Genomic DNA, 24,567 nt, shown 5'->3' with positions numbered 1-24,567 from the left:
AACAATTCCAGTCTGCAGCTGGGGAAGTGACTCAGGGTACAGTACAGGGTTCTTGGCTGGAAACCCTGGTCACTGCCATAGGTGCATGGGCAGATGTATCCTGGAGAGTTAGGGCTCTGCCTGTGGCTGGGCAGCTCTGTTTCACCTAAACATACCCTCATCCTTGGGCAAATAAAAGATTAGGGCAATTTAGGGCAGCTTCTAGCCCCACAACCCCCAATTCTTCTTCCTCTCCCACTCACCCGCTTGCCTGAGGATGTGGGATCCGGCACATAAAGGGGGCTGCTCGGGTTAGTGCTGGAATCTGTTTTTGAGATTTTGTCTTCATTCCGGAGGAACTTGGACTTGATGCATCCCATCCTGCAGCAGAGATTGGGGAGGTAAACCTGCTTGGAACCCCACACAGTAGAGGCCACAAGACAGGGGCCAGATCTCCTGCCCCCCTGGCTGGCTCTCATCGCCTTCCCTGCCAGCCCCATTCACCCACCCTCTCCATAAGGAGTTCAGTTGACCCTCACCACCTCCAATGAATCACAATCATCAGAATTCAACAGGGAGAGCTACAGACCAGTGTAGGCAGTAGATGTCTAGGCTCTGTGTCAGAAAGCCTGAGATAACAACTTGGCCCCCCCAACCTGAGAACCCCTCTCATCACCTCCCCCACCACCCCCAGGTTCACCTCCTCATCAGCAAAATGGGGCTAAAAGCTACTCTCAGGGTGCTGGAAAGATGTAAACCAGGAATACTCAGCACAATGTCAGTCTCAGAGCAAACACTAAAGTAAAAACCATACTATTATTTATAGTACATTGTTATTCATAGTAAATGACAAAGATGAGAACACAAAATGTGGCTCAAACTGTTTATATTATAGTCAAGGCACCATATTCCTTGTATCACTTTATAATTGTCTTATAGCAGCCTCTTTCTCCTTTTTTCTCCTTTCTATTTTGTCCTTCTCTTCTTTTTCTCATGGATTTATTTGGTCATTCACTTACTCAGCAAACATTTATTGAGCAGTTTAAATTTTTTTTATTATCTTTATTTATTGGATAGAGACAGGCAGAAATCAAGAGGGAAGGAGGTGCTAGAGAAGGAGAAAAAGAGAGACGCCTGCAACACTGTTTCACCACTTGCAAAGCTTTTCACCTGTAGGGGGGAGTCAAACCCAGGTCTTTGCATACTGTAAAAAGTGAGCTCAACCAGGTCTGCCACCACCTGGCCCCTTGAGCACTTTCCTAAACAGTAAGAAAATAAAGTCTTTGCTGCCCATGAAATGGTGCAGTGAATAAAGTGCTGGACCTTCTAAAATAAGGTACTGAGTTCTGTCCATGGCATTTCATATGCCAGATTCTCTCTCCTTCCCTTTGTTTCTCAATAATTAAGCAAGTCTTAAAAAAAAATTATGGGAGTCGGACATAGTGCAGCGGGCTAAGTGCACATGGCACAAAGCACAAGGACCAGCATAAGGATCCTAGTTCTAGCCCGCAGCTCCCCACCTGCAGGAGAGTCATTTCACAGGTGGTGAAGCAGGTCTGCAAGTGTCTATCTTTCTCTTCCCCTCTCTGTCTTATCCTCCTCTTTCCATTTCTCTCTGTCCTAACAATGACGACATCAATAACAACAATAACAACAACAACAATAAAAAATCCAGCAAGGGCAACAAAAGGGAAAATAAATAAATATTTTTAAAAAATTTCTCCATTATAGAATGACACTGGAGATCAATGGAAGATGTAGGCAAAAAAAAAAAAAAAAAAAAAAAAAAAACAGGGAGTGGAGCGATAGCTCAGCGGGTTAAGCGCATGTGGCACAAAGTGCAAGGACCAGTATAAGGATCCCGGTTCGAGCCCCCGGTTCGAGCCCCCGACTCCACACCTGCAGTGGAGTCACTTCACAGGCAGTGAAGTAGGTCTGCAGGTGTCTATCTTTCTCTCTCCCTCTCTGTCTTCCCTCCTATCTTCATTTTTCTCTGTCCTATCCAGCAACGACAACACCAATAATAGCTACAATAAAAAAACAACAAGGGCAACAAAAGGGAATATATAAATATTAAAAAAATAAGATGGGAGTCGGGCTGTAGCGCAGCGGGTTAAGCACAGTTGGCATGAAGTGCAAGGACCGGTAAGGATCCTGGTTCGAGCCCCCAACTGCCCATCTGCAGGGGAGTCGTTTCACAGGTGGTGAAGCAGGTTGCAGGTGTCTATCTTTCTCTCCCCCTCTCTTTCTTCCCCTCCTCTCTCCATTTCTCTCTACCCTATCCAACAACAATGACATCAATAACAACAACAATAATAACTACAACAACAAAAAACCAACAAGGGTAACAAAAGGGTAAATAAATAAATAAATAAATAAATAAAAGTTTTAAAAAATAAGACAAATCTAGTGACAAGCAGTTTGGTTGTGATCTGGGAGGTCGTGCAGTGGAAAAAGCACTGGACTTTCAAGCATGAGGTCTCAAGTTCAACCCCTGGCAGCATATGTACCAGAGTGATGTCTGGTTCTTTCTCTCTCCTCCTCTTTATCATTAATAAATAAATAAATAATCTTAAAAAAAGAGCAGTTTGGAGGGTGGCATAGAGCTTTGGGCTAAAAAGCATAAGGTAACCAAATTCAATACCTGGAATCACATGCCAGAGAGATGCTCTGGTGTTCTCTCTCTTCTCTCCTCGCCCCTCCTTCTCTGTCTCTCATGCTGATAAATAATCTTTTTTAAAAAATATTTTATTCCCTTTTGTTGCCCTTGTTGTTTTATTGTTGTAGTTATTATTGTTGTTGTTATTGTTGTCATTGTTGTTGGATAGGACAGAGAGAAATGGAGAGAGGAAGGGAAGACAGAGAGGGGGAGAGAAAGATAGACACCTGCAGACCTGCTTCACCGCCTGTGAAGCGACTCCCCTGCAGGTGGGGAGCCGGGGGCCCAAACCAGGATCGTTATGCCGATCCTTGCACTTTGTGCCATGTGCGCTTAACCCGCTGCGCTACCGCCCGACCCTCCTGATAAATAATCTTTAACAAATATGAGTGAAAACTGTGAGGTCAGTGAATGAGGATGTGATATACAGAAGCAAGTGGGGAGCCCCTTTAGATAGAGCTCTTGGGGAAACCTCTCTGAGGAAGTGATATTGACCTAAAGCCAGAATGACACAAAGAAGCCAGTCATGTCACACTCTGAGGGAACAGTGTTCCAGACAGAGGGGAGGGCAAGTGCAAAGGTCCTGAGATTGGAATGTGTTTAAAGAGAGTGAGGCACTGCAAGGCAATTATGTGATTGTCCATTTCAGGCAGCAGTACGAATAGGATGTGATGAGGCTGCCACATTTTGTACAGCTAGTGAGGATTCTGGATCTGATTTTTCTAAGGTTGGGGGAAGCTCATGGGAAACCTTAGGTGAGGGAATGACAGGATTCAATGAACACATTTCAATTAAATAATCCTACATAGGAGCCCTGGGTTGGGCGTGTGTCTTGCCATGTGCAAGGTACAAGTTTGAGCCCTGGCACTACGTGGGAGTACCATGTACCAGGGACAGCTCCTGTGCTGTGCTATCTCTCTCTTCCTCTGTATCTCTCTCCATCTGGAAAAAGAAAAAGCAGCCTAGGAGCAGTGAAACCAGCTCACAAAAAATTGTATTTTATATAAATATACACCCAGTGGGATGTAGGGAAGGAACCCCATGCTTTGGAGTTGTGCAGACATGAGCTGATGGTGGCCTGACTCCTGGGTGGCTACTATGAGACAGTAAAAAGTGAACAAATTCAGACATGGGACATTCTAGAGATACAGTGACAACCTAGTTGCTCATGGATTAGATACATTCAAAAACAAAGAATACCTACTTACCTGATCAGGGTCAAATCTGGATTGTAAAAGCTACAGAGATATTTCATTTTTTTCCCAAATTGCCCCCCCCCCCCATGATTACTCAGAAGGGACGCTGTGAGCAGCCACATAATGGAGTGATTTCCTTCATCTTTGCACAATTGCCATTTGCTTCTAAAGCAGTTAGAGTTCAATTATACGTATCTTATTAAAGTAAGCACAAATATTGTGGTTTAAGAGAAGAAATCCAAAATTCCTAGTCTTACAGGTTTTTTTTTTTAAGATTGTTTTTGTTTACAAAGATATTTTTGGTGAGAATGGGGAGTAACGTACCAACTCAAGGCTTTAAGCAGCTTCTGCTTCATTTGCCTTTTGTAAGTAAAGAATTGACTCAAGCTCCTGGTGCGCCAGCTCATTAATTTGAAAAATTACTGCAATCAGTCACTGCCTTATAATGTCCTTCCATGCATTCAATACAGACACCAACCTTTCTGTGATTTGAGATAGATATGTTTAACATTTCCAGGACATAAAAAAAAGCATATTGTGTGGTTATGCATGGTGGAAAATTATATCTCATGGATTTTGGTAAGAGTGTCCTGTGAAGGTGAGGAAATAGTATACTGTGTGAGGTGAGGAAATTCTCTCCATGCACCAATGAAGTGCCATTTTCATTGCAGTTTACATATTTGAGATGACCACAGGGTTCTTAGAGAAGGCTGTCTGAAAGGCTTGTCACCTCTGAGAAAATGTGGTCAGGCTCTCCCACTCAGTCTATCAGGTTTTATGGGGGCTACAACAGTTCTTTCCTTCAGTGTCTGAAAACTTAATACAGGTCTGGCCAATCAGGGAATTCCATTTCCCTGAACAACCAATTGTGTTTGTGTTAACTGTGTGTGTGTGTGTGTGTGTGTGTTTCCTGGCTGACATCATTAGATTTACCTTTAAGCATCCTAATAGCCAGGATTAAAAAATATATAACCTGGGAGTTGGGCAGTAGCACAGCGGGTTAAGCGCACTTGGTGCAAAGCGCAAGGACCTGCCTAAGGATCCTGGTTCAAGACCCCGGCTCCCCACCTGCAGGGGAGTTGCTTCACAAGCAGTGAAGCAGGTCTGCAAGTGTCTGTCTTTCTCTCCCCCTCTCTGTCTTCCCTTCCTCTCTCCATTTCTACTGTCCTATACAACAATGATGACATCAGTAACAACAACAACAACAATAACTACAACAATAGAACATCAAAGGCAACAAAAAAGAATAAATATATATTAAAAAAAGAAATATATATAACCTGAAAAAATTAGAGAAAAGGCACATTGTGGTGCACCTGGTTGAGTGTACATGTTACAATGTACAAAGACCCAGGTTAGATACCTCAGTCTCCACCTGTAGGAAAAAGCTTCATGACTGTTGCAGTGTTGCAGGTGTCTCTCTCCCACTCTATCACCCCTTTCCCTCTTAATTTCTGGCTGTCTCTATCCAATAAATAAAGATAATAAAAAAATTTTAAGAGAGAAAAAGCTCTCTCTCCATAGGGTTGTTGATGTAGGAACCTGGAGGTCTTAGGAGCCATCGTGATATCAGGAAGGGAGGGACTGTCTTAGAGAGAAGCTATCACAGAGCTCAGCAGAGCCAAGAAATGGAGATAAAGTGATTCCTGAAGACATTATTGAACATCTGAGGCTAGCTATGACTACCTTCTTCCAACCCTAGGATGTTTCCAGTTCATGGGTAAAGAAATTCTCAATTTTGCCTCCAGTCAGTTTAAGTTAATTTTCTACTACTTGTACCCAGGTAGTCAGGTGTTACCTAACAACAGGGATGCATTCTGAGAAATGCATTCTTAAGTTATTTTGTCATTATGTGGAAATCAGAGTGTGTAGTTACACAAGACTGGATGGTATAGCCTGCTACACACCTAGGCTATATAGCATACATGTTGCATATAGACTATATATATATATCCCAGTTTGGTATAGCCTATAAGAACAACCACTGCATATTGTGGTCCATTGTTGACTGAAATGTCACTAGGTGACACTTGACTCTAACGAAGACTATACTAATGAGAAGGGGACATCCATTTTCACAGCCAAATCAAATGCAAAACCAGAGGAACTCTTCAAATAAGACATTGACCACTTCCTTATGGTCCAAGTGGTAAACAAGAACTGGAAGAAACCAACTGGAATCAAGATGGTGTCTGAAATGTTCACTACATGACCCCAGCTTCATTATACCAGCATTACAATAAAGTCTCTATTCCACTTAGCCAGGGACCTGCCTTGTACCTGACACTATAAAATTTCTGAAATAGACAATTATGGTCAGTTAAAAAAAGGCCCCTGAATTCCAGGAAAACTTCACAGCTTCTAAGAAACCTACGTATCCCAGTCCTATGATGAACAATAGCCTACCTTTCCCAAGAATACCAAACCTACCCCAGACAGATCCCATATAATCTGACAGCTTGAAACTCTAGAATCCATCTGCACTCCCCTCTGAGTGTTTACTTTTACCTCCCCCTTGCAATAAGACTGCACTGCCACTTACTGTTGTCTGTGTCCCTCAATTCTTTCTGGACATTGATAATAATCTGTTCCTGGATTCAAAGTACATTTTCTCTAGCCTCCCCAGGCTCCTGTTCTATTGTCAACGATAGTCTTCTCTCTTTTTCTTCTCCTCCTCCGTCTCCTCCTCTTTTTTTTTTTTTTTTAAGATTTATTTATAGAGAGAACCGGAAAGTCACTCTGGAATATGCAATGCCAAGGGCATTGAAGTCCAGATCTACCACTACCCACCTGCCAGACTGCCTCACTGATTCCTGTATAGGACACACTATGAACCAGAATCTCAGGCTGGGGAACCTGGACTATACAACTCTGCACATATAATAATTCTTCAGGAGGTTATGTATGTTTTTCTTTTTAATTTTATTTATTTATTTATTTATTAGTGAGAGAGATAGGAGAGAAAGAGAACTAGAGAATTATTCTGGGACATGTGCTGCTGGGGATTGAACTCTGGACCTCATGCTTGAGGGTCCAATGTTTTATCCACTGCACCACCTCCCAGACCACTGTGTGTGTATGTGTTTCCACCAGAGTACTGCTTAGCTTTGGCTTCTGGTGGTGCTAGGGATTGAACATGGGATCTTTGATGCCTCAAGCATGGAAGTCATTTTGCACAACCATTATGTTATTTCCCCTGCCTTTCAGGAAATTCTTATACATGCTGAAGTTTAAGACCTACCAGTGCAGGAGGATGTGAGCCAAACTTGGGGTCAGAATATTTGGCTTCACAGTCTGGGTCCACCACTGATGAATGGCCACATGACTTTGGGTAAGTCATTTCCCTAGCTCTAATTTATTCCCTATAGTGGAGAAGGCACTTGCTTCTCAGGCTTAACCTGAGGTCCTGTGTGATGGGAATGTGAAAGGCTTTTTTTTCCCTCTAAGGTTATCACTGGGAATTGGCACCAGCACTACAAATCTAGTGCTCCTAGAGGCCTTTCTTTTTTTTTTTTTAATAGGACAGAGAGAAATTGAGAGAGGAGGGGAAGATAAAGAGGGGGAAAGAAAGAGAGACACCTGCAGACCTGCTTCAATGCTTGTGAAGCAACCTCCCTGCAGGTGGGGTGCCAGAGGCTCAAACTGGTATCCTTGCATCAGTCCTTGCACTTCGTACTATGTGCGCTTAACCTGGTGCACTACCACCCAGACCCTGAAAGGTTTAAAGACTCTGAATGCACATGCTTCTTGTCTTCTATGGCTCAAAATCAGGCCGGGAGGCAATATATAGTATGGCAGGGGTAGATAGCATAATGGTTATGCAAACAGATTCTCATGCCTGAGGTTCCAAAGTCCCAGGTTCAATCCCTTGCACCACCATAAGCAAGAGCTGAGCAGTGCTCTGGTTAAATAAATAAATAAATAATAAATAGTGGTCCGGAAGGTGGCACAGTGATAAAGCTTTGGACTCTCAAGCATGAGGTCCCGAGTTTGATTCCTGGCAGCACATGTGTCAGAGTGATATCTGGTTCTTTCTCTCTCCTATCTTTCTCATTAATAAATAAATAAAGTCTAAAAATAAATAAATAAATATAAGTAAACGGAAAATATCTTTTAAAAAGAAAGTATGTAGTATTCTTTTGTGTGCATTAACATTACTGGAATTGTACTGTGTGAACTGTGAAGTAATATCCTGCTTAATCCTGTTTTTCAGATGGGGCTGATGAGACTCAGAAGGTGAAGGATTTGCCCAATATATCACAATTTGTCTGATAGTGTCAGCACTCAAGTTACTCTATTGTTCTTCATTCTTCTAGCAGTGGTGAGAGGGGCTTGCCTAGTCTCTTGACTGCCCTTAAGTATCCTGGGTCAACGGACTTCAGTGTCATTATGGGAACTTGTGGGGACAGGGAGGAACTGAAGAAATGAGGGGGGGGAGCAAAGTGTTGTGAGGGTTTATTAAGAAAGATGCAGGCGGGGGCTGGGCAATGGCACACCCAGTTATGCACACATAGCACTATGTGCAAGGACCCAGGTTCAAGCTCCTTCTCCCCACCTACAGGGAGACACTTCACCAGTGGTGAAGCAGGTCTGCAGTTGTCTATCTTCTCCCTCTCTACCTCCCTCCCCTCTCTGTTTCTCTCTGTCTTGTCAAAAAAAAAAAAAAAGAGGTAAATTGGCCACTGGGAACAGTGGATTCATTGTGCAGCACCAAGCCTCAGTTATAGCCATGGTGGCAAATAAAAATAATAATAAATAAAGATGCATGCTAAGAGAGACTGAACCACTAACTTGCTATGTGTGTGTTTTGGTAGGGGGGGAGTTATGTTCTTTAAGCCTGATTTTATATATATATATATATATATATATATATATATATATATATAATATTAAAATCAAAACAAAACAAAAACAGACACTAATTGGGAAAAAAAACACGAAGTGAGGCCAACTTAGATATATACCTATGAGATGAAATATCTCAAGCAAGGTAAGGGGAAAGGAATTGTTTATCATTCATACATTCAATGTCTGAGATCTTACTCTTATGTTGGGTGTCAGAAACACAATGGTTTAGAAGAAAGATATATCTGTGCCTTCATGGAAATTACTTTCCAGAAGAGTTTAAAATACAAGCACTGGGCATTCCCCTAAATGCAGACATTCTTATCCTCACCTCCAGGAAACAGTCTGGTTGGGGTGAGATTAAAACTCATGCTTCGGGAGTCGAGCAGTAGCGCAGCGGGTTAAGCGCACCTGGCACAAAGTGCAAGGGCCGGCATAAGGATCCTAGTTCGAGTCCCTACCTCCCCTCCTCCAGGGGAGTCACTTCACAGGCGGTGAAGCAGGTCTGCAGCTGTCTGTCTTTCTCTTCTCCTCTCTGTCTTCCCCTCCTCTCTCCATTTCTCTCTGTCCTATCCAACAACAATAACATCAATAACAACTATAATAACTACAACAATAAAACAAGGGCAACAAAAGGGAATAAATAAATAAATATTTTTAAAAACTCATGCTTCTAAATTGATAAAAAGAAAAAAAAAATCATGCTTCAAGATTGGAAAACAACTCACTCGGTTAGTGTACTGCTTTGCCATGAGACATCTCAGGTTTGAGCCTGGCCCCCACTGCAGTGAAGGAAGCATTTGTGCTGTTGTTTCTTTCTCTCTCTCTCTCTCTCCCTTTCTTTCTCCCCCCCCCCTCTTTTTTGCCTCCAGGGTTATTACTGGGGCTTGGTACCTGCACTATGAATCCACTGCTCCTATGGCCATTTTTTTCAATTTTTTGGATAAGACAGAACATTTGAGAGAGGAGGGGAAAACAGAAAGATAGACACCTGCAGACCTGCTTCACCACTTGTGAAGTAACACCTCTGCAGATGGGGAGCTGGGGGCTCGAACTAGGATCCTTGTGGGTCCTTGCTTTTCGTACTATGTGTGCTTAATCCGGTCTCTTAACTGTCTCTCTCTCTCTCAAAAAAAAAAAAAGTCACACTTCTCATACCCTCTAGTATGGCTATAATTTTAAGAAGAAAACGGCAAGTTATTGTGAGGAAGTGAAAAAATTGGAACCCTCATACATGACTTATTGGTATGCAAAATGGTGGAAAGCATTGTGGCAATTGCTCAGGAAATTCCACATGGAATTACCACATGACACAGCAATTCCACTTCTAGGCATGTACCCAAGGTAACTGGAAACAGGTGTTCAAACAAATGAGCACACATGTATGTTCATAGTAGCACTAGTCACAATAGTCAAAAGGTGGAAATAACCCAGATTTTCATCTGTAAATGGATAAAAAATGTGGTATATCTGTATACACAATAAAAGTATCATGCAGTCATAAAAATAATGAAGTTCTGCTATATGCTATATCACAGGTGGACCTTAAAAACTGTGACAAAAGGGAGTGGAGCGGTAGCACAGCAGGTTAAGCGCAGGTGGTGCAAAGCTCAAGGACCGGCGTAGGGATCCCGGTTTGAGCCCCCAGCTCCCCACCTGCAGGGGAGTCGCTTCACAGGCAATTAAGCAGGTCTGGAGGTATCTATCATTCTCTCCCTCTCTCTGTCTTCCCTCCTCTCTCCATTTCTCTCTGTCCTATCCAACAACGACGACGACAATAATAACTACAACAATAAAACAAGGGCAACAAAAGGGAATAAATATTTTTTTTAAAAATTGTGCATAGGGCCTGGAGGTAGCGCATCAGGTTAAGCACACATGGCGTGAAGCACAAGAACCGGCTTAAGAATCAGTTCAGGGAGTCCGGCGGTAGCGCAGGTAGTGGGTTAAGCGCAGGTGGTGCAAAGCACAAGGATTGGCGTAAGGATTCCGGTTCGAGCCCCTGGCTCCCCACCTATAGAGGAGTCACTTCACAGGCGGTGAAGCAGGTCTGCAGGTGTCTATCTTTCTCTCCCCCTCTCTGTCTTCCCCTCCTATCTCTCTTTCTCTCTGTCCTTTCTAACAATAACAACATCAATAACAACAACAATAATCACTACAACAACAATAAAAAACAACAAGGGCAGCAAAAGGGAAAAAATAAAAAAGAATTCCAGTTCAAACCCCTGGCCCCCTACCTGTATGGGGGTCACTTCACAGGTGGTGAAGCAGGTCTGCAGGTGTCTGTCTTTCTCTCCCCATCTCTGTCTTCCCCTCCTCTCTCGATTTCTCTCTGTCCTATCCAACAACAACAGCAGTGGCAATAATAACAACAAGGGTAACAACAGGGACAACAAAATGGGAATAAATCGATAGCCCTAGAGGAGAAAGAAAGAGAATTGCAAAGTGAAGGAAGCCAGATACAAAAGGTCACATAGTGTACTAAGCAGTCAGAATAAATTAAACCTACAGATAGAAAATTGACATCTTCCAATGACTGGGAGGAAAGTATTCTGTAGATAACTGCTTAATGGTTGTGGTTTACTTTAGGGCTAGTGAAAATGTTTTAGAACTACAGGGATATATGATGGCTGTACAACACAGTAAATGTCACAAGACTGTTCATTTTAAAATGTGTAATTTGTTAACATTAGGTGAATTTCACTTCAAAAATACCTTTAAAAATTGCAAACTAGGGCTGGGAAGACAGCATTATGGTTATGGAAAAAGATTTTCATGCCTGAAGCACCAAAATCCCAAATTCAATCCTCAAGCATCACCATAAGCCAGAGCTGAGCAGTACTGTGGTAAAAATAAATAAATAAATGAGGGAGCCGGGTGGTAGCACATCGGGTTAAGCACAGGTGGCGCAAAGTGCAAGGACTGGCTCAAGGATCCTGGTTCTAGACCCCGGCTCCCCACCTGCAGGTGAGTCACTTCACAAGCGGTGAAGCAGGTCTGCAGGTGTCTTATCTTTCTCTCCCCCTCTCTGTCTTCCCCTCCTCTACCCATTTCTCTCTGTCCTATCCAAAAATGACGACATCAATAACAACAACAATAATAACTACAACAATAAGACAACAAGGGAAACAAAAGGGAATAAATAAATATTTTTTAAATCTTTAAAATAAATAAAAATTGCAAACTACATAATGTTCTTTGCTAGAATGGTTAAACACTAAATTATAGTGCATCTAAACAATAGAACATTACATGACTATTAAAAACTCAAGGAAATTGTGATGACATGGGAAAATGGCCACAATGTAATTCAATGTGAATAAGTAGGATCAAACTTGTATATAAAGTGCTATACTAATCATAAAAAAAAAAAACTCAGAAAAGAAGCCTAAAATATCAACGTAGTTTTTATCTAAATTAAAAAAAGATTCATGTTTCCCTTGTGTGAGTATCTACTAAGTACCAGGCACAGTAAAGTAAGCAATGTGGGTGAAGATCTTTGCCATCTTGCTGCAAAGAAGATGAGACTTGGGGGAGTCGGGTGGTAGCACAGCAGGTTAAGCGCATGTGGCGCAAAGTGCAAGGACTGACTCAAGGATCCCTATCTGAGCCCCTGGCTCCCCACCTGCAGGGGAGTCGCTTCACAGGCGGTGAGGCACGTCTGCAGGTGTCTATCTCTCCCCATCTCTGTCTTCCCTTCCTCTCTCCATTTCTCTCTGTCCTATCCAATGTTGGTATGCTTCTAATTCTGCTTTTAAAAACCCCTTCTGTTTCATTTGGTTTAATCCCCCCTGCATTCTATTTACATAACACTGTATTCTATTTACATAACCGCTGTTAATAAGCACCACCCTCCCTCCAGGGCATTGGTGGTTCAGTGGTAGATTTCTTGCCTGCTCCGCCCCCTCTCCTTGTCACACCCTGATTTTCACCAGTCACTTTTCTCTCCACCCTCTCTGCGTCGCATCCTGTTCCCACCCTACTGGGCTAGTATATTTATAAGGACAAGATTGTTTGTAGTTTGTAGTTTAGCTTAGCTTGGTATAGATTGCGCTGCGTCCTGCATGAATAAAGAGATACTGTGTACAATCCAGCCATGAGTCCCGGGTCGTCTGTTACCTGCCCCTGAAGCCAGCCCGGTGAAGACAACAATACAAAACAACAACAATAACTACACCAACAATGAAAAACAACAAGGGCAACAAAAGGGTAAATAAAAATTTCTAAAAAAATGAGACTTGTGACAGGAGCCATGCATCAATAGATACAAAGGTCAGCAAAATCAAATCCCTCGGAAGTTGGGCGGTAGCGCAGCGGGTTAAGGGCACATGGCACAAAGCAAGGACCGGCTTAAGGATCCCGGTTTGAGCCCTGGTTCCCCACCTGCAGGGTAGTCCCTTCACAGGCGGTGAAGCAGGTCTGCAGGTGTCTCTCTTCCTCTCTATCTCCCCCTTCTCTCTCAATTTATCTCTGTCTCTATCCAATAACAAATAAATAAATACTTTAAAAAATTCAAATCCCTCTCAGTTGTCTGAACCAGACTCCTTGGGTGACCCTTCCAGCACTCAACCCTCTCTTTACACAAAATGAGAAGAACAGAAGTGTCCTCTCACTACCCAGTCTCTTGGCATTTTTCCCCCAAGAAACACCTATTCATGGTCATACTTCTAGCAAGTCCCAGCGTCATTGCCTTTTGTGTACAACAATCTGAATGCTCATCAACAGAGGAATGAGAAATAAGACATCTGAGAATGTTGTGATATATATACATAATGGAATACTACTCAGCTATTAAATATAGTCGCTTTTTTCAACTCATCTTGGATGGAGCTTGAAGGAATCATGTTAAGTGAGATAAGTCAGAAAGAGAAGGACGAATATGAGATGATCTCACTAATAGACAGGAGTAGAACAATACTACCATGATGCCAACCTGACTTCCCTGGGCAGATGACCTCACCAGTATGTCCTGGACCCCCACCTCCCCAGAACCCTACTTCACTAGGGAAAGGTACAGACAGGTTAGGACTATGGATCAACCTGTCAACACCCATGTCCAGCAGAGAAGCAATTATAGAAATTAGCCCTCCCACCTTCTGTACCCCATAAAAATCTTTGGTTCATACTCCCACAGGGATAAAGACTAGGGAAGCTTCCAATGGAGGGGATAGGATATGGTGCTCTGGTGGTAGGAATTGTATGAATTGTGCCCTTCCAATCCCACAGTCTTGTCAATCATTATTAAATCACTAATAATAAGAAAACAGAAGTTAAAAAATAAGAAAACACAAAGCAGAACTTGGACTGGGTTTGGTGTATTGCACCAAGTAAAAGACTCTGGGGTGGGGAGGAGGGTTCAGGTCCTGGAACATGATGGCAGAGGAGGACCTAGATGGGGTTGAACTGTTGTTAATTTGGAAAACTGAGAAATGTTACACATGTACAAACTACTGCATTTTACTGTTGACTGTAAGCCATTAATCCCCCCCCCCCATAAAGAAAAAAAGAAGGAAAGAAAGAAATAAGACATGTAGTCTGACTTCAGTTAGAAAGAATGGCATAGATCTCTTTCTCTCATCCTGGTCAGACCCTGACAACTTAATGATAAGAAGAGGGAACAAAAGAAAATCAGAGAATAATCTCACAGCTAGCATCTATGTAATATTTAAAACACAAAAATGTGTGTGTGTGTGTGTGTGTGTGATACAGTCATAAAGTCACAGACTGGAGAAGGCTTCAATTTCCCCCATTTTAGTAATCTTGTTTATAACTGTATATGTTATAGATATGTGTATATTTTAAACTGGAGCACTGCTTGCTTTGGCTTTTGGTGGAGCTGGAGATTGAACCTGGGACACTGGAGCCTTGAGCATGGAAATCTTGCACAACTATTGTGCTATCTCCTTGTTCCTTCTTATGTATTTTAAAATAGGACATACACATAATAAAATATTAACATTTGTTAATTATGAGTGACGAGTTCCTGGGAGAGTTAGTATATTATCCTGTTCACTTTTCTGTATTCTCCCTCCCCCCCCAAAAAAAAAAAAACCAGTAAGAGAAAATAGGAAAGGGGAACTGGTAGTTATTGAGGCCTTTCTCTGTACTGACCAATAGTTTACAATAGTGGTTCTCAAAGTGAAGTGCCTCTGCCAGTCACATCATCAGATGAGAATGCAAATTCTTGGGGTCCCATGTCAGACCTACTAAATCAGAAACTCTAGGGTTACAGCCCAGAAAGGTGTTTTAACAAACCTTCCAGGTTATTCTGGTGTATCACTAAAGTTTGAGAACCACTAAGGCTAGACCATACCACCTATGACAGCAGTTAATAGATATTAGGTATGTACATTCTAACTGCTTCCCTTCAGTAACTCAATCTAATTTGCAAAACAAACCCATCAGGCAATTATTACTACTACTCCCATTGTACAGTTAGGGAAACCAAGGCAAAGAAAAGCCAAATTCCCTGCCCAAGGTTCAACACCCCCAGAAAGTCCCTTCCTTAACTACTACACTAAATCGTGTCTCACCCACAGCCGCTCTCACATACTCTAGCTCACTACAGGCTGGGAAGAAATAGCTCCATCTGACAGATGAGGAAGTTGGAATTCAGAGATGAAGAGTGACTTTCCCCAAGCCATCACAAGGAGGAAAGTGAAGGGCTTCAGACATCCTGCTGTCTGTTCTGGAGGTTTGGGGGTTTGCCCTAGAGCTGCTGAGGTTCTGAATCAGGGGGTGGGAGGGGGTGAGGAGGCGCGTAGTCAGCAGCCCCAGCTGCAGTCCCGCCTGGGTGCAGCTGGTATTGTCACGCCCCTAGCGGCCGCCAACCTTCCATGACCCGGCGCCCACCTGCACCATCAATCGTAAAGGACTTCCTTGCTGAGCTCTGGGAAGTCCCGTCCCATTCTTCTCAACAACCCCCCCCCCATTCCTTTTACAGAAGGAAAGGGAACCTAGATATCTCAGAGAAGCAGCTGCTCCAGCATATTAAGTTCACCAACTTAAGCCTGAGCTTCCCCTCCCAGAGGCCTTTCCGCCCCTCATCTGAGCACCCTCCCTCCGGGTCAATCCTCCAGCCCACCTGGCGGGTGAGCCTCCTCCCCACACCTCACCACCAACAGTTGCCCCCACTTCCCGCCAGGCTGTGCCGCTGCCAGTCCCACTCACTACCCCGCGCTCCCCGCGCGCTGCAGACCCCCGGCCGGGCTCCCAGCCAGTATCCCGCGTCCCGGACCTGCCGCACTCACCTGGGTGCCCGCTCCTCCTCTCGCGGGCAGCCCGGATCCTCGCAACTCGAGCGCCCTCCCAGCTCTGCAGCCCCCAGGGTTCTGGGGCGCCGGTGCCCCAAGGAAGACTGAGTGACTCTTGAGAAGAGGCTGGGGCAGCGCTCCGAGGGGCCTCCCAGGCTCAGCTCTTAGCGACTCACTCGGGTCCCTCCCCCTCGCCTCTACTTCTACCCCAAGTGCCAAATCGAGGACCCGGGGTTGCCCAGAGGCTGACCAAGCACTACAACCGAGACAGGAGACACTAACCCCGCCTCGAGGTGTCTAGCCCCGCCCCGCAGATTCTAGTCCCACCTCTGGGATCTTCATCTCCCTTCCCGGTCACTTCCCCAAACTCAAGTTTTAAAACTATATATCCTCCGGAGGCTTCAAGCCCTGCTCCCCTCCCACTCTACAATAAAAAAGATCCTGCCCCTAAGAAGTTTAACCTGCCCCCAAAGGATTTTGACTCCTTTTAGCCTCCAGTCTGCTCCCCTAATGTAGTTTAATCTCGCTTCGCAATGCCCTAAAGAGCCCCCCAAGATTATAATTGCCGCCCCCTCCCCCAGGATTCTAACTCGCTCTCCCAAGAACCCATCAGTCCTGGGTGAACTCAACCGGCTCCTGAGAAACTTTAATTCGCCCTTCAGAATTCTAGTCTGTCCAAAGATTCCCAACCCTAACCCTCTCCCACAAGGGTTCTAATTCCACCTATCAGTGGGTCCCAACCGCACACAGGAGGATTCTTTTTTTTTTTTTTTTTCTTTACACAGGAGGATTCTAACCACTGTCCCACCACCCCTAATCTTGCCAATCCCCTCCTTCAAGCACGGACCTTTCCTTCAGCCCGCTGGCCCAGTCCTTCCAGTCCCTTCTATGGTCAGAGGTTTCCAGGGCACAGGCCCCCCACTGTCCAACCCCTACGCAAAATGCTTCGTTTACCCGCAGGCACTACCCAGGCTTATTCCTGGTCGACCTCCGGACAGTTTAGAAATTTAATAGATTGAGAGCAAGGAAAATTCTCTGCTGGGTGCTCCAGGCGACTACTTAGATATACCCAGGGCCAGCTGAGAGGGGGCTAGCACACTGAAGTTTGCTGAATACAACCTCCAAAATGTACAAGTACTCTATAGCTACCAGTCAGTTCAGGTCCACCATCTCTTTGATTCTCTCTCTCTCTCTCTCTCTCTTTTTTTTTTTTTTTTTTGCCTCCAGGGTTATCGCTGGGACTCGGTGCCTGCACTACTAATCCACTGCTCCTGGAGGACATTTTTTCCCTTTTTGTTGCCCTTGTTGTTTATCAAGTTGTTGTTACTATTGTTGTTGTTATTGCTGTCGTTGTTGTTGGATAGGACAGAGAGAAATCCAGAGAGGAAGGAAAGATAGAAAGGGGAGAAAAAGACACCTGCAGATCTGCTTTACCACTTGTGAAGCGACTCCCTGCAGGTGGGGAGCCAGGGGCTCCCTTTCGCCCGTCCTTGTGCTTTGTACCATATGCGCTTAACCCGCTGCGCTACCACCCAACCCCCTGATTCTTTATATATATGATTTATTTACTTATTTTTCCCTTTTGTTGCCCTTGTTGTTTTTCATTATTGTTGCTGTTAGATAGGACAGAGAGAAATGGAGAGAGGAGGGGAAGACAGAGAGGGGGAAAGAAAGACACCTGCAGACCAGCTTTACCACCTGTGAAGCGACTCCCCTACAGTTGGGGAGGCGGGGGCTAGAACCGGGATCCTTACACGGGTTCTTGTGCTTTGCGCCACGTGCACTTAACCCTGTTTTTTTTTTTTTTTTTTTTTTTGCCTCCAGAGTTATCCCTGGGGCTTGGTATCTGCACTACAAATCCACTGCTTCTGCGGCTTTTTTTTTTCTTTCTTTTTTCTTATTGGATAGGACAGGGAGAAACTGAGAGAGAGAAAGATAGACACCTGCAGACCTGCTTCACCACTTGTGAAGTGACCCCTCTGCAGGTGGGGACCGGGGGGCTTGAACCTGGGTCCCTGTGCATGGTAATACTGCACTTAACCAGGTGTGCCACCACCCTGGCCGTTGATTCATTGATTTAGTAACACAGTGCTGGGTTCTGGCTTTTGGGTCAGTAGATCTTTGTTGTGGGGAATTGTGCTGTGCATGTTAGGACAGGATTTTTAGCTGCCTCCCTGGATTTTACCCACCAGATTGTCTGTTACAACTCCTTCCCCAGCTGTAACAACCCTCCTTATCTCCAGACATGACTAATTGCCCTGAAGAAGGGACAGAATCATACATGGGAAAGATGATAAACCTACTCTTATATGTTTGGTATATGTGCTTAAATATATGCGTGTACTGAAAAGTGGTGTTTTTATTAGGTGTTTAGTTGACTTGAATGGCACTTCAGTTTTGTACATTTTGTTGGTCCACACTATATTAATATTCAGTCACATTGCTGAATACAGCCATTGCGTAGTCACTGTCTATCTCCTTTGCAGTTTATTTTCCCATAGTTATGAGCACTAGGCATACAACTCCATACTACCAAAAACAGTGCCACAGAAGATACCACATTACTCTCTCCCATCATGTCCCCTGTGTGAGGATTTTATAGACTTGCTTTGCCAAGAAGCTTGCAGGATGTCACTTCCATTCGTTTCCCACCAACTATCCATGTCTTCATCAACCTTTGGTGGCACCCACTGGTTTTAATTTGAATTCCCACCCCCCCAAAGAAAAAACCCTAGACATAGATTAAGGTGGAGATAGATTGTGGGGCACCGTATTGAGACACACATTACCATGTCCAAGCCCTTGGTCCTCACGTGTGTGGGGAAGTTTCATGAGTGGTGAAGCAGTGCTACAGGTATCTCTCGCTCTCTTTCCCTCTCTCCTCTCAATCTCTCTCTCTGTTCTATCAAATAAAATTAAGATAAATATTTTTTAAGAAGAAAGAAAATAGTTTGTATAGGGCATATAGAAAACACTGCTAGGAAAGTGGGTGAATGAGACAGCAAAGGGAAGATGGTACAGTTAAGAAAGTAAGTCACAATGTGGGCCCCTGAAGTTCAATCCTGCTGAGGAAGTGAACTCTTCAGACAGTACACAATACCTCCTTCAGAGCTAAGCAAATGAGAGTTGAGGGAGCTGGGACATCTATACCCCAACTTTTCTTTTTAAAATTACTTTAGGGGTTGGGTAGCAGCATAGCTGGTTAAGCACACATGGTGCAGAGCGCAAGGACTGGCATAAGAATTCCGGTTCAAGCCCCTGGCTCCCCACCTGCAGGTGGTGAGGCAGGTTTGCAGGTGTCTGTCTTTCTCTCTCCCTCTTCTCTCTCCATTTCTTTCTGTCCTATCCAATAATGAATGACATCAACAATAACAATAAGGCTACAACAACAAGGGCAACAAAAGGGGAAATAACCACAACAAGGCTACAACAACAAGGGCAACAAAAGGGGGAAAAGGTGGCCTCCAGGAGTAGTGGATTCATGGTGCAGGCACTGAGCCCCAGCAATAACCCTAGAGGCAAAAAATTACTTTATTGGGGGATTAATGATTTACAGTTGACAGTAAAATAAAATAGTTTGTACATTTTTGACATTTCCCGGTTTTCCACATAATAATTCAACCCCCACTACATCCTCCTCTGCCACCAAATTTTTTTTTTAATTTTCTTTATTAGGGGATTAATGTTTTATAGTCAAAAGTAAATGCAATAGTTTGTACATACATATATTTCCCAGTTTTCCACATAACAATGCAACCTCTATTAGGTCCTTTGCCATCATGTTCCAGGACCTGAGCCCCACCCACTCACCCCAGAGTCCTTTACTTTGGTGCAATAATTTTTTTTTTTTTGATGAGAGAGATGCAGAGAGACACCAGAGCACAGCTCAGCTCTAGCATATGGTGGTTCTGGGAATGGACCTGGGACCTTGGAGCCTCAGGCATGAAAGTCTTTTGCATAACCATTGTGCTCTTTTTCCAACCCTCTTTTAAATTTTATTTTATTCTTATTTGTTTATTGGATCAAGACAGAGAGAAATTGAGAGGGAAGGGGGAGGTAGAGAGGGAGAAAGAGAGACACATGTGGTGCTGTTTCACCACTTGTGAAGCTTCTCCCTGCAGGTGGGAACTGGGAGATTGAACTTTGCAACAAGGTGAGCAACCAACTAACCCTATATACCCCAACTTCTATCTGGCCTTAGATGAAGAGTGCATCAAGGGGCTACTCTTCTCTTTCATTTCTAAATTTTTTTATTTATAAAAAGGAAACGTTGACTAAGCCATAGGATAAGAGTACAACTCCACATAATTCCCACCACCAGGACTCTGTATCCCATCCCCTCCCCGATAGCTTTCTTATTCTTTAACCCTCTGGGAGTATGGACCCAAGGTCATTGTGGGATGCTTCTGTAATTGCTTTCCCACTGAACATGGGTGTTGACAAGTCGATCCATACTCCCAGCCTGTCTCTCTCTTTCCCTAGTGGGGAAGGGCTCTGGGAAAGCAGAGCTCCAGGACACATTAGTGGAGTTGTCTGTCCAGGGAAGTCTGGACAGCATCATGCTAGCATCTGGAAACTGGTGGTTGAAGAGAGAATGAATATACAAAGCCATACAAATTGTTGAATAATCATGGACCTAAAGGCTGGAATAGTGCAGATGAAGAGTTGGAGGGTGGTCCTCCATTTTGTAGATAGCTAGTAGGCATATTTTAGTTATATTCCAAAGGGCCTGTGGCTATACTAGTTTTTTTTTTTCTTTTTTCTTTTTTTTCCCCTGAGCCTGAAATCTGATGTGCAGGTGGATCCAAGTTATTGTCTGGGGAGATGATGTCATGGCTGGAAAAAGGACCAGAAAGCTGGATCAGGGAAGAGAGTAGCTCCCAAATATGGGAAAGGGGTATAAATATTGTTGACTGTAAACCCCATTGATTTGATGTGATCTGAGGCCCATATTCAGCTTAGGAGCCTATGTGACCTCTGCATCCCTGTAGATCTGACCTCACATTCTGTGGTCATGAGTAGGAACATTCCAAGCTGCCTCAATTTTGGCCCATCTTCCTCAGGTGTAGCATAGAGTATGTTGTCCATCCTCCCTTCAGACAATGGAACATTCTCTACCATTGTTGATCCAAGTTGAGGGCAAGGTCCTATGGGGGCCCACAAAGGGATCTATTGTGTTGTTCCTGATAGAAATGACTGGTAACAATGGAGAGAGGGATTTATTGAGGTCTAGGCCCATCATGTCTGTTTGGGAATCTCAGGACTCCCTGATTAGGGACCCAGCTGATGGGGTGGCCTGATAGTGACTAAAGAGTCATTGTGGGAGTTAGGCGGTAGCACAGCAGGTTAAGCGCACATGGCACGAAGCGCAATAGCCAGTGTAAGGATCCCGATTTGAGACCCTGGCTCCCCACCTGCAGGGGAGTCCCTTCACAAGTGGTGAAGCAGGTCTACAGGTGTCTATCTTTCTCTCCCCCTTTCTGTCTTCCCCTCCTCTCTCCATTTCTCTCTGTCCTATCTAACAATGATAGTTCTTTGCATCAATAACTACAACAACAATAAAACAACAAGGTTAACAAAAAGGGAAAATTAAAAAAAAATGTCATCATTAAAGTATGCCAGTCTCTTGCTTTGATAAGGTTATTCAGCTTTTGCAGTCCTTGCTTTGTTAAGGTTAGCTTTGGAGTGACTGAGAGAATTGTAGTAGGAAGTAGGTGAGGAGGGTATCTAAGTCTAAGTAGACACTATTTCATCATGAACTTTATGCTGACTCACTATAGACTATTGTGTATTTTTGCTTTCAGGTTTATATTCTGCCCTAATTTATGGATACATGTGAACATATGCCCTATCTCATGGGACCTGGTCTATATCTAGGTTTTGGGACTTTGTTGTCGTTTTCGATGGGTTATGTTGTTTTCGCCGGGCTGGCTTCACGGGCACGGGCGGGTAACAGACGACCAGGGACTCATAGTTGAGCTGTAGGCAGTATCTCTTTATTCATGCAGGGCGCAGCACAATCTAAGCCGAGCTAAGCTAAACTAAAGTATATTAAAACTCACAATGCTGTCTTTATATATACTTGCCAAGTAGGGTGGAAACAGGATGTGACATAGAGAGGGTGGAGAGAAAAGTGACTGGTAAAAATCAGAGTGTGACAAGGAGGGGGCAGATTAGGCGAGAATCCTATCACTGAACCACAAATGCCCTGGAGGGAGGGTGGAACTTGTTAACAGTAAATAGAATGAAGTGGTTATGTAAATAGAATAGTGTTAAGCAGGGGGGATTTAAACCAAATGAAACAGAAAGGGTCTCATGCATACCAACACTTTGTTAGGAAGTGAACCTCCTGGAATTGAATTAGAGAATACTATGAAAGGAAAGGTTTCACCCAAGTAATGAGGCTGAAGAGTTGACATTCCATGCCTGACATCTCTGGACACAGTCTGAAGTGAAGCATGCTGAGGTGGTACTTGTTGCGTTGATTAGGTTGGGATCGGCAGATGCAATATCATTTGGTATGAATTGAGAGAAGCATGCAGAAAAGTGAACCCCACCCCAGAGGTTCCAGGACTGGGGAAATAGAGGCTCTATAGAGGAAGTAGGAGGTTCCTGCTGTCTTAGGGTTTAAGGAGACAATATATAGTTATTGCTATAATCACATTATTTGGCAATTGAGTTAACTTTGAAATATCCCTTTGTTAGGATTTGCTGTATAATACCCAACATCACCATAATTTATGTCTTTTGACATTATTTGTATATATCTGTGCCACCGGTTGCTTTTGTTCTCCTGGTCTAAGCTTTTAAGAGAGTCAACATATCAAAGACTCAGCCTATTTATTAAAAAGATTCAGTCTGTGCTTCAAAAAGTTTGAGACAGGCCTACGGAGCAACAGCTACTGTGTTTCTCTCCTCTCCTCTCCCGGGTCAACTAGGATTACCAAAGGAAACCACCTGTGACCGCAGCAAGACAGGACTAGAATGACTTCAGGAACCCACCAAATCACCGGTGAGTGCAAACATGTGTGGCTCGTGGACAGAGAGGAGCCTGGGGAGAAACTGGGTGGCTGGTAACAGTCTTAAGTTTACCAGTTGAGACACCACCTCCAGTCTGTTTCACCAACAAAAAGACAGGGGAAGGGAGGAGAGGACTCCCCTAAGACTCACCAAGTGCAACTGTGAGTCTCCATTGCTACTGCCCTCAGAACCTGGAGCACCGGAGGCAGAGAGGCCCTGTACTTCTTCTTCTAGCGTTTGCCCTTCTTCCGTAGCCAGTCAACAGCGTCAGGTTGAGCCTGATGTAAAGTTTTGAGACCTTTGAATCTGGAGAGGTGGCAGTCGTTGACTATGTGGGTCATAGTCTGTCTGTAGCTGCAGGGGCAGTTCGGGTTGTCTCTGGCTCCCCAGCGATGGAACATAGCGGTGCGCCGGCCATGGCCTGTTCGATAGCCATTGAGGAGGGCCCAATCATAACGTGCTAGGTCAAAGCCGGGTTGATGCTTGCAGGGGTCTGTGATGAGGTGTTTGTTCTTTACCTCAGCTGACTGCCAACTCTGTTTCCAAGAGTCTGGAACAGAGAAGTTCAGTGTAGGCATAGGGGACCAGATCGGGTGACAAGTCGTCAAGCGTTGGACAGGGTGGGTGAAGATATCCGCGTATATTGGCAGGTCCGGTCGAGCGTAGACGTGGGAAATGAACTTAGATGATGCCACATCCCGACGAATATCTGGCGGGGCGATGTACTGACACCAAGGGATAGAGGAAACTCAGGAGAAGTTCTACAGCTATGTGGCCAAGAGGTGGGGCTGTGAAAGTCTCTTTGCATAACCACTGGATTATCTCTGTCCCACCCTGCTTTATCTCTTGGTCAGGAGTCAGTGATTAAGCTAAAAAGCCTACTTATAGTTTAAAAGCCCTCAGGCTCTCATAGCCTACAAGGGAGAAAAAGAACAAAAGAACATTTTTTTATGATTATTTTTACTTATTTATTTTGGATAGAGACAGAGGAAAATTGACAGGTAAGGAGAAGTAGAGAGACAAAGAAGTAAATATACCTGTAGCACTGTTTGACTGCTCATAAAGCCCCCCTCCCCACACACTGCAGGTGAGGTCAGGGAGTCTGAATACACATCCTTGTGCACTATAATACATGTATACTCAACCAGGTATGCCACTTCCCAGCCCCCACATATTTCTTCTTTTCTTATGAATAGATTTTAAAAAATATTTATTTATTTATTCCCTTTTGTTGCCCTTGTTGTTTTATTGTTGTCGTCGTTGTTGGATAGGACAGAGAGAAATGGAGAGAGAAGGGGAAGACAGAGAGGGGGAGAGAAAGACAGACACCTGCAGACCTGCTTCACCACCTGTGAATCGACTCCCCTAAAGGTGGGGAGCCCGGGGCTCGAACCAGGATCCTTATGACGGTCCTTGAGCTTTGCGCCACAGGTGCTTAACCCGCTGCCCTACCGCCCGACTCCCCCCCCAACATATTTTTTATATGTCTATCTTAGTTTGCTCACATATGCTTTTTAAAAAAAAAATTATTTATTTATTTATTTATTTATTTTTAGAGAGATGTAGAGAAAGAGACACACACACACACACACAGAGAGAGAAACCTCACATACGC

At 44.0% G+C, this 24,567-nt stretch overlaps 1 protein-coding gene and 1 long non-coding RNA gene across 2 annotated transcripts in view; one reads left to right on the top strand and one right to left on the bottom strand.

Annotated features, from left to right (window-relative positions):
• Window positions 1–8,122, top strand: part of LOC132537678 (uncharacterized) — a 31,110-nt gene extending 22,988 nt beyond the window's left edge. The window contains exons 2-3 of the long non-coding RNA XR_009549139.1: window positions 7,042–7,165; window positions 8,048–8,122. This is a non-coding gene — a long non-coding RNA (uncharacterized LOC132537678). The remainder of the gene's footprint in view (window positions 1–7,041; window positions 7,166–8,047) is intronic.
• HCK (HCK proto-oncogene, Src family tyrosine kinase) overlaps window positions 1–16,190 on the bottom strand; it is a 45,536-nt gene extending 29,346 nt beyond the window's left edge. The window contains exons 1-2 of the mRNA XM_016188125.2: window positions 15,930–16,190; window positions 243–360 (exon numbers count right to left, since the gene is read on the bottom strand). Coding sequence (XP_016043611.1) covers window positions 243–359 — 117 coding nt within the window. The 5' untranslated portion in view covers window position 360; window positions 15,930–16,190. The remainder of the gene's footprint in view (window positions 1–242; window positions 361–15,929) is intronic.
• Window positions 16,191–24,567: the final 8,377 nt, after the last annotated feature.

This window comes from Erinaceus europaeus, chromosome 1 (assembly GCF_950295315.1).
Source record: "Erinaceus europaeus chromosome 1, mEriEur2.1, whole genome shotgun sequence".
NCBI classification, from domain to species: Eukaryota; Metazoa; Chordata; class Mammalia; order Eulipotyphla; family Erinaceidae; genus Erinaceus; species Erinaceus europaeus.
The sequence above is the reverse complement of the archived record's forward strand: the minus strand, read 5'-3'. Positions and strand labels throughout refer to the sequence as shown.